This window comes from Notothenia rossii (assembly GCF_949606895.1).
Source record: "Notothenia rossii genome assembly, chromosome: 1".
Taxonomy (NCBI): Eukaryota; Metazoa; Chordata; class Actinopteri; order Perciformes; family Nototheniidae; genus Notothenia; species Notothenia rossii.
In genome coordinates, this window is record NC_136912.1 from 78,566,157 (window position 1) to 78,581,210 (window position 15,054).

Consider the following 15,054-nt stretch of genomic DNA (forward strand, 5'->3'; position numbering starts at 1 on the left):
AACTAACAATTATGTGGAACCTGTTGACATATGACATTAAATTAAAGTCACTGTTTAATCTTCTCGGTGTACTTACCTGTCTCTTGCCTACAAACCTTTGTGTTTCTTGTCTTTTCCAACAGGTCAGTCGTATCCTGTACAGTTTCTCCACAGCCTTCCGGCGTTCTGCGCGGCCGGCAGACATCAGGGACACGGCGCTCTCCGGCCCGCCTGAAGGCGACCTCTACACCTTCACTGTCACCCTGGAGATCAAAGAGGACGATGGCAAAGGCAACTTCAGGTACCTGGTCCACATATCCTCACACATATGTGCAGATACAAACCCATTTATTACTTTAAGAAGGTGTCTCAGACTATAATGGTTGTGTACATGTACAAAAACAATATTATCTTCACATCTTATATCATATATTATATCAAATTGCATGAGAATCAAACACCGTTTTATGAAAGAAGAGTGATGGTACGACATTATAGTATGACAACATGGCGCCATTATCCCATATATTGAGGAAAGCCTTGGCATACATGTGAGTTAGACGTGTACATAAATGCATTTTGTGTGTGTGTTTCTTATCAGCTCAGGACTGTTGGTATCACAGATATCTCAATATCTGTAAAACTGTAATGTGCTGCAGCTCTGCTATTTTATCGGAATGATATTGTTCATCCTCAAAATGCATCAAACGTAATGGCACAGCATGACCATTTTTACATTTTCACTCGCTATCAAATATTTTGTGTTTTAGTGATGGATTTTCTTTGTTCTGTTCTCCTCTGAAATAAAACAGCCAGTAACTTTTCTGAAACGACACAACCTGTAAAATGTGATAAACTCAGAAGACTTGAGAAAATAAACGTTTTATTTTATATTTAACTGTGCTAGTTATACTCAGATAATGACAAAGTATTAAAGACACTGGCATTAAGACAGAGAGAACAATAACATGGAACAAGGTATATGGAAATACACTTAAGAATCGCAATCAAGAACACCACAGTACACTTACATTTGACAACATTTGAATTACACCAAAGTCCTAAAGGTTATATATATGTTCATCGTCCATCGTCCATAACATACGCCTGCCCATACCATAACCCCACCACCACCATGGGCCACTCGATTCACAACATTACCCTAACCCTAACCCTAACACCAGATACTGACTGGTTTTCAGACCCCCCCAATAAAGCAAAACTGCACGTTTCAGAGTGGCCTTTTATTGTGGCCAGCCTAAGGCACACCTGTGCAATAATCATGCTGTCTAATCAGCCTCTTGATATGCCACACCTGTGAGGTGGGATGGATTATCTCGGCAAAGGAGAAGTGCTCACTATCACAGATTTGTTCAGATTTGTGAACAATACTTGAGAGAAATGGTTATTTTGTGTAGAAAGAAAATGTTTTAGATCTTTGAGTTCATCTCATGAAAAATGGGAGCAAAAACAAAAGTGTTGCGTTTATATTTTTGTTCAGTGTAATAACCCCCTTTTTTCCTATCCACAGTCCTGTGCCAAAGGACAGAGATAAATTCTACTTCAAGCTGCGACAGAGCGTTCAGAAGAAGGTTGTGGTTTCAGTTCAGCAAATGTGCAACAAGGAGCTGGGCATCGAGAGGTGAGGATCCCTGTAAGAGAGGTGATGCGTGACGAGGGCCTGCAGTGAGAACCTTCCACTGGCTTTTCTTTGTTATGGGTTGGCAGGGTCGCATGTATTGCACCGCATTTATTCCTCACACATCTTCCCAGAGGGGTTAGCTTTTCCAAAAATGTGGAACTTCCTTCTAAGCCATACAAAATATTAAGCCTTGTTATATTATGACTTTCCAGATGAAACCACCAGATTAGCTTTCTTTTAATAAGGACAGTGAGTGCACATACTTGTTGGTAAAATATTGCAGAGGAAAAACAACAAGGACAACAGAGGTGTAATATAAGTCGAGCTACCCAAATAGAGCATGATTAAAATACTACTTTAACATTTCCCACTTCCTGCTGTCTCCCCCATTTGTATGGCTCTACGTGCTCTAGCAGGCAGCAACAAAGAAGTAGGTCAGTTAACACTCCCCTCCTTTCTTCTTCATTCCCTCACCTCCTATCGCTATCAGAGGGAGACACCTGCCCTCTCCTTTATTTTTAGTGCCAATGGAAACCTCTATTGTGTTCAGGACTCATTCCTTTCTGAGGGGCTAGGCACATGTTTGACAACACTTTATTTGATCCATATTCATCTGTGTTATAGCCTCTGTCTTGATGGTTAATTCCTTTGAAATGTTCTATGATTTGGCATCATGTGTAAAGATGCAATAAGTTCTATTTTAACCCTGGGACACTTTGTTTTAAAGAAAGGAAATATTTCTATACAAACTGACAAAACCTTTTGAAAAATCACTCTGCATGACACTCAGCCGTTATACTTTTAAGCCCAATATGAACACACCTCATTAAGAGCTGGGATAAGTTATTCTTATGTTCTTATATAATGCATTTCTGAATTGGGAGATTTCCGTGCTGACCACTGGATGGCACCTCCACCTAAAGCTGAAGGGACTATAGCAAAGTGATTAGGATGTTATGATGAATTGCAACAACACATGCGATGCTGCTTCAGTATAGTGCAAGACCTCAGATATGTGTTTTAGAAGTGTGCCTGTACCTGTTTTACTCTCTATTGCTAACTTCCTGTGTGTCCATGCTTCCCTATTCTATGTGAGGGGCAAGGCCAGAAGAGGCAGGGAGAGTTGATCTTGTATCACCCTGAATCGGCTTAAACATGCTACACAGGTCATCAAGATATTTTAAAACTGTGGCTAAAATATATGTATTACTTTTAAATTGTGCAATGCACAGGCTCTTCCAGTTATTGTCTTCTTGATGCTTGAAATTCTCATAACGCATCAACAGTAAAATATTTATGATTGTAGTTCAGTCCCACCCAACTACTGTGATCCCCTCTGCTGGTGAATCCAGAATGTACCTCAGCAGAGACATTTGTGATTATTGATTTGTGTTTTGTATCTCTTGTGTCTTCGCTCTAGGTGTTTTGGGATGCTGCTGAGTCCAGGACAGAAAGTGTGCAACAGTGACATGCATCTACTAGACATGGTGAGCTCAACCCACCTTAGCTTGTTTAACCAGACCTTTCATTTGTTAGACCTAAATAAGCACAACCAGAGTCAATAGCCAGGTTAATATTCAGCCAGTTATTATTACTGTCCTCTGTTTTTCTCAGTTTTGTTTGTCCTAGTATATATTTGTGAAGCTGATAAATGTGCCTTTTTACAATATAATGTCCACCTGTATTGATATTTTACATTTGAAATTGTACTGTATTTTTTAACCTATTCCATTTATTAATTCCTATACAGGAGTCGATGGGAAAGAGCTCTGATGGGAAGGCCTATGTGATCACAGGAACATGGAACCCAAACATGGCAGCCTTCCAGCCGCTGAACGAAGACACCCCTAAAGGTGAGGCGCATATTTATTTTTTAAAACCAAGATAGCTGTAAAAAACGACACGTTTGCAGTTGTATATTATTGACCAAACGCAGCAACTTTTGAATGTCAAAATGAACTTAAAGAAAATACGTAAGTTACAACTATGCGTCAAGATAACCTGGTAAAATGTTTCAAAGTTTGTAAATTGTTTTCAATTTACAGTTTCCTTCTTTAATAGAATTTAGTGCACATGGCAGAAATGTCTAGCTTTTTGAATCCTTGTCCACAAGCTTTTGCTACATTTATGATCTGTGTTAATTGAGACCAGCATGTGCCTGTGTACCGGTTGTGCAAACACACATATGAAGTATAACATTATTTCCATTTGTCAAAAATGTAATGTGGGACTGCACAAAGCTCAAGGTCATGTCTAAAAATTATGCAGTGCTTGCATTCAAGCCTCAATGTGATAATGTTATGCTAGAGAAGGACCTGTCCTTGTAACCCATTACTTGTCCAGGCCTGGCACATTTTCGCACATTTGAGTGTGATCACATCTTGTTAGTCAGCAAAGCCAAAAGAGATGTGGACACTTACTCGTGTGAGAAATGAAATTGAAAGCAACATTTTAGGAGATTAATTTTATGCAAATCACTTTTAAGTGTTTGCTAGCATTTAAGCTACTGTATGCAGATAATGGAGGTTAAAACATGTCCTTCCTATAAAGGCTCTTTGCTTTGCTTTCATTAAGTTAGATAAAGAGGGAGGGTTTATTTATTATGTCTTCTGTATTACGCATTTTTACTTCTAGAGCATACATTTAAAAAAAGAAAACATCAAATTGAAAATGCATGAAGTACAGTAGGTACACAATATGTTTACAAAACTGTATTGGGTATTTTGTATTTCTGCACTAAAAGACAACCAATGTTCTTGTATGTATACAGTGCTACATTTTTTTATTCTATACTTTATTTCATTCCATCTAATCCCAATTGGCATATTTATCTTGTTTCCTCTTGTATTGCTATGCTGACTTGTTCTCTTATACACCAAATTCGTTAAACCTTAATATCGCTATTAAAGTCAAACTTAAGCAGCTGCCTGAAATGTGTGATCGTGAATCAGAATGTGTTCATAAATTCACATTTACGTTTGTTGAATATCCTCATGTACTGTACCTGAGAAGAGGGACCAATGTTATTGTATTTTAAAAGGGAAGCATGTATGTGTGTTCAGTGTATGCAGTCGCTTGCATTGCCAAATCCATTACAGCTAACAAACTAGACCACTTGACTCAAAAGCTCTGAGAATTTGACTTGAAGGTAGATGGCAGGTCTGTCAGAGCAGTCTTCCTCATGGGAGTCTGACAGTATCACACACACACACACACACACACACACACACACACACACACACACACACACACACACACACACACACACACACACACACACACACACACCCCCCTTCACATTATCATAATTGATATGCTGGCTGTTTGCTGCATCCCTCATCCACCTTATCCTCTGTAGCTCTTCTATCAATTAAAGGCCAAAGGACAAACACAAATATCTTTAAATAAAGATGGTGGTAGTTAATTTGTTGCCTTCTGCAAGTTTATTACGATAATAAATCCTCCCTACTTGGAGATAACTTTGCCAGCACTTCTGTCTTTTTTCCTTTAGTTTATTCTCACCTTATAATTAAACTGTCCAAAGGTCATAAGCATTATGTGATTAGTTAGAGGCTTACACCTCTGTATTATATTTCTTTATTATAAAGAGAAATCCTCAGTACTATTAGCACAAGTTCAAGCCCCAAGGTTTAACTTTCCCACCTAAAAAAATACGTTTATTGTGGTCATTTCTTGAGTCGAGGACATTATAGAGTTATTTCCTTATCCACCAGGGGGTGTGGCATCTCCACAGGATACATAGTATGCACTTCCTGCCACCATAGGCGATGAAAAACTAAACACATAGGCTTGTATCTATAGATTTCTTTTTAACTGTGAAGTTAGATTTGACTAGTTCTTAAAATCAAACAAATGGTACACTACATTGACATAGGTAATAAAGGTTGGTTCAGACTCATCATTGTGTGTCAGCTTTTGGACAATTCATTAGCTGGTTAAACAATGAGAGCTGTGTTGTACTTACAGCTGTTTATCATGTGTACACTACACTGTAAAAACCATTTTTCATTTGCAAACATTTGGCGAACAGGCTTCACCCAGTGAAATAAATATAATTATATTTATCCACATAATATCCCCCAAAAAATAAAATTGCTTTTGTTTTCTATCCGTCTCTGTTTCTCTCCAGATAAGCAGGTGTACATGACGGTGGCAGTGGACCTGGTGGTCACTGAGGTGCTGGAGCCAGTTCGCTTCCTGATGGAAACTCTGCTCAGGGTTTATCCATCAAACGAGCGCTTCTGGTACTTCAGCCGCAAGACCTTCAGTGAGACCTTCTACCTCAAACTCAGACAGGTATCTCTACCTGCACGCATTCCCATACCTTACATAACATACTTAATGTGGTGTAGTTATTGCCTCTAGATATCCCAGAGGCCTGTACTACGAAGTAGGATTTTCGCTTAACTTCAGGGAAAACTCTGGGTTTCCGGTCCTACGATACTGGTTCTCTTTTTAGCAGGCTAGATCTCCATGGTAACTTATGCTGAGCGGCTAACCTACCCCGGAGCAGGTTAGGTTGCAGACTAAGAGCTCAACTCAGTGAAAGCAATGCCTGCTGACCAATCAGAGCTCAGTGTGCGGAGTTTAAAGCGATCAAGTCATATTACAGGAGAAAGGAAATACAGAAAAACTGCCGTTGCAGGAAAGACGGCCGGCAAAAATCAACTGATTGTGAACGTGAACATTAATAGAATATCACCTCCCATCTTCAGAGCAATCTGACTATTATAACATTAGCGTTAAGAAAGCTTAATTAAATATCTGCCACAACATAAGTAACCGGATCAAAGTAACATTAAGTACAGTCTGCGGCATATCACATCATAATGTATCATATATTTCCTTATCTGAGTCAGCTGAGCCGTATCTGGCCGTGCAACACTCAGTGTCACATACTGTATGCAGAAGTATTATTTTAAGCAACACATTAAGTTGACGAAACACTTGAGTCAAATGTAATTAAAGTCAGATCCACTCGTGTCTTAGACGGGGCAGTGATATCATAAAACTGTTAATACGCATTCAAACACTTTTTCTGTTACCAGCTGTATTCACCTTGCAGGTGCAGCTATGTGGCTTTTATCCTGGATAAAGTGTTTAAGTCATGGATGTTTAAAGTGTAACTTCTTCATAAGTCTAATATTATAGTTGACTTTTCATTCAGGAAGTATGACGCTGCGCTGTCAGTATGCTTCTCCATGTTTGTGATTGGTCGAATGCTCCAAATACCACCCCTCTCATGTGAACGCGCACCTAACTAGAGAGGACACGGCTGGCTTGAGCGATCCACTTGATAACCCGCGTCATAGGACAGTTTAGCGAGAGCGCCTATGTTTTGGATTAGGCCAACCGGCTAACTCAAACATATCCAGGTTAGGTTGAACCAGCTTCGTAGTACAGGCCTCTGGTCTTGATGATTCATAGCCTCATTGGTTAGCTTGTTGTGAGGTTATGAAGTAGTTGGTAATTCATGGATGGTTTCTGATTGATTGGATGGTATGTCCCTTTTAGACATTATGATTTTACACATTTGTGATTTGCCATCCTGTGTATACAGTTTGAGCCTTCCCTCTAATATCTCTGGGTGTTGGAAGAACATTGCAAAACCTCCTGAGAAGACCTTCCCAGCCTCACATAAGTCTCAAGAAGCTTTACAGCCCACAATGGCATCGTGTCCCAACTCAGCCACAGCTTTCCATAACAAACATGGAAAGGTGGAGCAGGTGTGGAGCGATGGAGTTCAGAGCGGGCATTTGGAGGCTTGGTGGTTTTTCAGTGACCAGTGGAATACTGTTCCCCAGAGAGCTGAAATGTTTGAGTGCTACAGAAATGTGCTGAAATCGGTATCATCAGCTGACTCTCATTCCTCCCTGTCCATCTGTGCAGCTCCCACTTTTGCCTCCTTGCTCCATTATCCGTCTCTCATTGTAATGCTGGTGCATTGATGCTCAGCAAGACATTCCCTCTCCTGCCTACACAGTGTCAGATTTCTTTATTCTCACCGTCAAGTATAGGATGAGAGAATGTGTACTCTCTGCATAGGAATGCTCTAAATGTCATGTTTGCACAGGTCAGTCACTCGTCTCTTAAGATGTATAGTAACCATGCTCATCTTCAACTCGGGCATTACATTTATCTTTTGAGTTGATGTCTGGCAGTTGAATAATATTCACCACAATCCACTGACATGACAAGTTTTGTTGATGGCGACAAATAAACGGTATTCCTCTTGGACCTCACTCTGTGTTGTATAACGGCAAACATCACAGGCCCTGAAATGTTTGCCCTTTGAGTTTTCCTCACAACTTGTCTTATTAAAAAGTGCTGCGAGAGAAAGCACTTTCACTTACCTCCCATCAACACAAGGACACCCAGCTTTAGCAGTTGCTGCAGGTGCTTAATTTTTTCAACAGTTAAGCTGTAAGCTTCCTCTTTCCTGTTTCAAAGCAGATCTTCCTTAGCAGGCCACAGGGAGCTGGCAAAGCAGTGGAGTGTGGGGAAGCTTTGGATTGTAGGGAGCTAATAAGAGACTGCCTCATTATTGGCATGTGGGTAATTAACAGCGGCGCGCTGACTCGTCCGCCTGATTGCCTCTCTAGTTATCTCCTCAGAAAGTGGAAGAGTGTTGGACTGGTGCTGTGGTTAAGAGCAAATTAAAAGATAATATTGTGAGGAGTTTTTTTGTGAAAGATGGTAATCAGAGGTGATACACACACATGTGAAAATATGTAGGCCTATTGTCTTATTTATCCAAAAACTGTCATTAGCCAGCTGAAGTACCAGGGAGACATTATCCAAGCCAACTTCTCAGAATGTTTTCTCCGTCGGCTTCTCTAGAAAATGTAATTGGTGTCTGTTACACTGGGAAACAAACCTTCCGGGGCTGCAGGCTACTTTACCTGTGTCAAGTCAACGTTGATGTCAAGTATGGAACAGATTTAGACAGGTTGAGAATAAGTCAAGACTTCAGCTAAAAAAAAATGTAAGTCTGCAGATATGTAAAAATAAAATATTTACATAGGCTACAAACATGTTTCTGCAAGTGTGTTTTTCCTGATTCTAAAAAAGAACATCTATAAAGTGATCAGATTGGATGATTTCAAGACGAGCGTCTAAAAGTAGAGCCATCATTCAGAGGTTGATGAAACTTATGGCTCAGAGTGATTCCGTCTGTTTACCAGAGATTTCAAATATCTACAGATGAAAATAGTAATGATGCTACAAAGACCAACATTTGAGGAATTCTGTTATTTTGTGAGGTAAGATGTGTTCATCTCATGGAACAACATCTAGCATAGGGCTGTATACACTGTATGAATCAACCAAAGAGAAGTAATAATCATTTTTTCTTGTTTCTTTTCTGCTTAGAAAACCACAATAGATAATACTCTGTTTATAAAGTGGATCTTTTTTGCACCAATTTTTCTCTCACCATTATTAATCACTGTTAATAATTCATCCCGTAGGCTTAACAATTTCTCATAAACCGTAGCAAAGCCAACATGTTACCCAAGCCTCTTCAGAATTCTTCTAAAAATAGGCCAAGCTTGAGATTCACTCCCAATTGGTGCTCTCATCACTGACTTGAGTTGGTCATTAGACGCCATGCGAGTGTGCAGATCGATGCGAATCATTGATCCATTCGACCAGGTGGAGGAGAGAGGCAGCAGCACTACAGTAATTGAATAAACCAGAAATAAACATCAGTAGCTCATGGTCCTCATCCAAGGTCAATCCTATTGTAGTCCGGGTTGTGTTATGTATTTCTTCAGTCTATTGTTATGGATTTAAGGACTAGATTAAGGCTCGATTTAGCATTCAACACCATATATTTCAAAACAAACTAATTTCAGGGATCATTGATGTATTTCTGCAATTTTCTAGTTCATACTGTATGACTGAAGCAAACCCTTTCAAAACATTGCCTGCCCAGAAACAGAAATTGAGTAATAGATGTAGATATTTCTACCTGTCAAATGGAAGTCAAGTATTCACAAGAGTCCTGAGAAGTTGTTTATTTTATTCATTTCAGTTAATGTCTCCAACACAAAATATTGGGTGGCCGGTCTCCTCCCTCTTAGTCTTTAACGTCTTTCTTTCTTCCCCTCCTTCTAATAAAGGTACAAAAAATGAAAATCTCTTGCCACCAAAATATAAGCACATAGAGTTTATAACCCACCCTACTCAGTCATCAGGGTTGGTTTTAGATACAATTTCATTCTGTTTTTCATTTTTGTATTCAGTCTTTTAAATGGTCTTACCCTAGCTCCTGATACATGGCCCTTTTCTTCCTAATGTTGTCATCTGATTGGACGGTGAGCTCTGACCACCTGCAAGATCAATACAGACAGTTGCTCAATGTTAGGTCCGAGGGTGGTCCTGCCGATTGCCTTGTTGAGATTGACTGTCGCTGCCACTCTCATACTGACACTTGAATACCGGCACTCGTTCTCTGGAGAGCTGGGACTACCGTCTGTCCTGCAGAACTGAAAAGAGGGTTTAATGGTTTGAGCACTCGTTTGTTACTCCACGACTCTGGTGCTTTTTATGCTGCCGTGATATAATCAGGACCTTGATGCTGTAAATGAACATTTTCATACCGGATTATCCTCCTCTTCCTATCTTTCCTGTGCTTGAAGAGATCTGCATATAGAAAAGTAAAGATCGTAACTGCGCATCAGTTTAACCCCTCAAGCCCTGTAGCACCTGATTGTCTCATGGCTGGTGTACTGATGAACCATAGTAGTGAAAGGCAATTTGGCAATGCATTTTTGTACATTTTTTGCCTGCTTCATGCATTATGCTTAGAATTATTGTAGAAAATATCCATCTGATTTAACTTGTAATACTCAAGATAATAACTGTGTGTGTGTGTGTGTGTGTGTGTGTGTGTGTGTGTGTGTGTGTGTGTGTGTGTGTGTGTGTGTGTGTGTGTGTGTGTGTGTGTGTGTCACACAGCGTCACAGCTCTTGAAATGTTTTGGCTCTATGAAACCTGATGTACTTATATGATTTTGTTTTCTTCAAGTTTGTATCTTCTTGGTCGAATGCACTTATTGTAAGTCGCTTTGGATAAAAGCGTCAGCTAAATGTAATGTGTTGTGTGTACAGCAGGCACCAGAGAGGGTGGGACAGAGCGATGCTGTGTATGAGGTGGTGAGTCTTCAGAGGGAGGCAGAGAGGAGCAATGAAGGACGACTGGCCTCGCCCACTGAGGAAGAGGAGGCTGATGAAGGTATGGATGTCTCCCTCCTTTTTCTCTCTCTCGCTCTCTCCTGTCGCTTGGATTCTCCTCATACTATACCGCAATACATAATCATAACTGACAAAAGCCCGTCAGGCTTCACAATGCTTGACATTGTTGTTAAACTCCAACATTCTTTATCAGAATGCCCGCCCCCCAAAAAACCCCACACATACTGTATATAGATTCACAAATGCATCCAAGAGCCACATCTCAAAGTCATTTTTCTTGCATGATTGAAAAAGGCGACCTAGCATTGCATAGCTCTGCACAAATCCCTCACTGTCATCAACATAACGAGAGACTTCTCTGAACCCTCTCAGGCACAAATAGCTTGTCAGAGCGAGCATTTACTTTAAGTTTCACATATCTAGTGGGGGGGTATTTCTGGGTTGCATGAACGCCTCATCGAAATGAGATCATATGTCTAGATATTCAGTTTGAAATAGAGGTTTACCAACACACACTTTCTCAGTTTATTTTTTGGGCTGACATGAATCAACTGTGAAGTTTCATTTTGTTAAGGCACGTAAACATTGGCAGGGTTGTGTGTTGAGCATGTTTATATGTAAGTGAGTGAGGCATGGCATGAGATACCAGCTACGTGTTGAGATGATGGGGAATGGGTTTTAGTGTGTGTTTGTTTGCGTATGTGTTAAAGTAAATGAAGGGATTCTGTGTGGTTCACAACAGATTTGTCTTTGTGGGTGTTTAATAACTGTGTGTGTGTGTGTGTGTGTGTGTGTGTGTGTGTGTGTGGCGAGTGTGTGTGTGGCGAGTGTGTGTGTGGCGAGTGTGTGTGTGTGTGTGTAGCGAGTGTGTGTGTGAAGCGAGAGTGTGTGTTTGTGTGTGTGTGTGAAGCGAGAGTGGTTCTGTGTTGAGCCTGTCCCAATCCTGTTAGGGTTTATAGCACTACTGGATTGCAGTGGAATATTCACCTCAGTGGAATATTCAACATCTCAACTTAAATTAATTGCTCTTTCATTTTCTGTAAAAATGTTTTACAAAATCCTCTAGCTAGTTCTAGCTAATGATATGACTGCCTGAGTGTCAAAGGACACCTTAACAACAAGCTACATTTTGAATGGAGAATTTTAGATTTCGGCTAACGGAAACTCTGCCGTGCGGGGGGGTCTGTTGGAGGCAACTGCTGGGTGCACTGTCCTGCGAGATGCCGGGACCTAGCTCGAAAAACTGTTGTTGTTGTTGTTGGCTAAACACATCAGCAATGACACAGGTGACACGGGGGTGAGCAGGGGAGGCGGGGCTATTGCGTCATCGTTATCAACAAATTATCGTATAGGGCGTAGACATGGAGCCGTTTGGCCCCCCAGAGCGTTTCGTCCGCAGATCTACCCACCTTGGGAACCGTTATCGTTATCTGCGTTTCCTTGTCGGCCTCTTGTGGCCGAACCGTCTATAATAACTCATTCACACCAACGGTGTTTCAGGGCCGGTTTGGAGCTGGAGCTTGAAAAGCACCGGGTTTTCCACTTCACACCGCAGCGGAGCAGCCTCTTAGCTCCGGAATCCGGTTCATTGCGAGCACCAAAAAATTGTCCGGCCAGAGCAAAAGCACCACATACGTCACGCTTACGTCGAGGCGTGGGAAGGGGCGGGATCAACTCCTGAACAACAACAAAAAGCCGGCGTTGTATCCAGTTTGTACACAACGATGGAGAAACGTAACAAGCAGCAGTGGTCCACTGAAGAGACCAGCTACCTACTGGGAATCTGGTCTTCCGAAGAGGTACAGAGGAAGCTGGAGCACAATCAGCCATTGTTGTTTTTGTCGGTGTGAGCTGTGAGGGGTTTCCGCGCGGTTTGGCTTTATGAAGCAGGCACGCAAACGGTTACGTCATGACGATGACGCAATGAGGCAGCACCAGTCGGACTCTCGGCAGTGTGAAAAGAGCCGGAGCTAAACCGAAGAACCGGTTCACAACCTGAAAAGCTCTAGCACGGAGCTTGAACCGGAGTTGCGTTGGTGTGAATGAGGTATAAGATAGAGAATTGTAGTGGATATGACTGTTACCGTTCTCGTGTGGCTCCAGCCTGAGTGGGACGCCCAAATTGTCACCCAAAGTCAAGAGTCAGCCGCCAAGGCCGAAGCTGACAGCTTTCTCTGGCACTGCAGGAGCCATTTAGAGGGCCTTTTCTAAAACGCCCCCTCCTCCCCCAGAGCTGAACATTGGAGGCGCTCAGGGCCATGAAGCTGGAGGTCGCCGTCATTGTTTACAGAAATGAATATATTCTTAGCGTAGATGCCACCGTTGTTCGCACACACACATTCAATTCATCTGGAGGTTTTTTTCTCTTCTTTTCGAAATGTTCAAGGGGGAAAATAGGCTCGAAGCTGACAATCTCGATTCTTTTTGTGTCCTTAGCTTTTCAGAGTAGGCTTTGTGATTGTTTTTCATTGTTAATCTATTTTTTGTATACACATGAAGGCAGAGCCTTTGTATGTATGTTCTGATTGTATACACACATAGACTGCAATCAAAAACATGCATACATCCATTCAGTTCATTTATAATACAAATATTATTAAAATCAACAATACAAGAAAAGTTTGATTGATTGAGTAGACTCCGGTAAAAGAGGCAGTGAGAGTGCAAGACAAAGTTAAGGACATAAAAGGAGATAAACTAAAGTTGATTACAATATTATAAATATGAAGGTAGAAGATCTTTATGGCACTACAAGGGGATTTCTGCTCAATTTCAATGTAGACAAAACCAATCAACTAGTGGCTTCAACATCTGATAGATCCTATTTAAAAGTAATCCTACAGTGAATGCACAGCTCCTCTCGGTATTAAAGGGTAACCTTAATGGCCCTCGTCTTCACAGTTTCTTGCCACCATAAGGTTTTCATACCCAGGTATCATTTTCACTGTGTTTGTACTACGGTATGTGCTGGACTCTGCGTGGTGTGTGTGTGTGTGTGTGTGTCTGTGTGTTTGTTCCAGTGGGCGGGCTAGGTGTGGTGGTCCGTTCATCTCTCCAGCAGCAGATCAGGCCAGACGGTCAATTAGTGTTTCTCCATCTAAACACAAGTGGTTCAATGTGCCGATTGCGTCTTGTCTGCCTTACAAGCCAACAAACAAAATGGAATTCCTTTCTAGATTCCGCTGTGTGCATCAATATTAACAGGGTTTAAATGCAAACAGTTCAGACCTTGCTGAGAAATACAGTACATCAAAAAAGGTATATATATATATACAAGTATAAATCTCATTCCAGCTGACTTATGGCTGATGGCACATTACTCTCCACAAATCCTTTATTCAAGACCAAACAATGTGTCTTGTTGTCTTTGCATAGTAATTGACATGAAGGTAGCTCAACACATTTGGTAATATAACTTTTTAAAGCAATTGTCAACGAGGTGTTGATCTCAGAACTGTAGGTTAAAGATATTGGGAATTATCCATTTATGCTCTAAATGTTTGTTAAAACTGTGTGTGTCTGTTTCCCACAGATAGTGACAGTGAAATCTCCAGTGGCACAGGAGACGTTTCCAAAGATTGTCCTGAGAAAATCCTGGAGTCCTGGGGAGGAATCCTCACCAGATGGTAAGGTTTAAAAAAAGAAAGAAAGACTGAGACGTTTCAAATTGCAAATCATTTAATTTTAGATTAAATTAAATGGTTAAAGACAACTGTATGCTGGACATGGTGAGGTTGATACTGGAACGATTGAGGATACAGGACTGGAAAGTATAGATAAAAATAAAAATAGAAATACAAATGGAGAAATAGCTATGCTAGAGATACAGAGTTTAGAGGTGAATGGTGGAGGAATAGAGAGGGAACCAGGTGCTGGTAATGTGGAAATACTGTACCCTCAAATGGAAAACATTTCATTGAAGATTTGAAGGAACGTTTTTAGCTGCTACCAAAGTGTTTCAATATCTCAGGCACTTAAATCCTAATAATAAAAATAACAAGCATTTAAAAATATACTTAACACAGCATTGGAGCCGGCAGATGCTCCATATTTATCTAAATTTTGAGAAATCTGAGGTGAATATAAAGAAGGGTAAAACAATGGGATTTTAAGTGCGATACATTAATGTATTTATGAATTCCAGCTGTTTATCTTGTGCAAATGCCGAGAACTTTTGATTGTTATATCAACTAATGTATTATAGAAAACAGCTCC

At 40.8% G+C, this 15,054-nt stretch overlaps 1 protein-coding gene across 2 annotated transcripts in view; it reads left to right on the forward strand.

Annotated features, from left to right (window-relative positions):
* The window catches only part of LOC307031170 (rab GTPase-activating protein 1-like), a 29,303-nt gene that overhangs the window by 13,245 nt on the left and 1,004 nt on the right, over positions 1-15,054 (forward strand). The window contains exons 6-12 of one of the 2 annotated variants that reach the window (XM_079668027.1): positions 123-280; positions 1,511-1,621; positions 3,042-3,108; positions 3,372-3,474; positions 5,772-5,938; positions 10,756-10,879; positions 14,372-14,465. In XM_079668027.1, coding sequence (XP_079524153.1) covers positions 123-280; positions 1,511-1,621; positions 3,042-3,108; positions 3,372-3,474; positions 5,772-5,938; positions 10,756-10,879; positions 14,372-14,465 — 824 coding nt within the window. The remainder of the gene's footprint in view (positions 1-122; positions 281-1,510; positions 1,622-3,041; positions 3,109-3,371; positions 3,475-5,771; positions 5,939-10,755; positions 10,880-14,371; positions 14,466-15,054) is intronic. The other variant, XM_079668028.1, reaches the window with a different exon arrangement.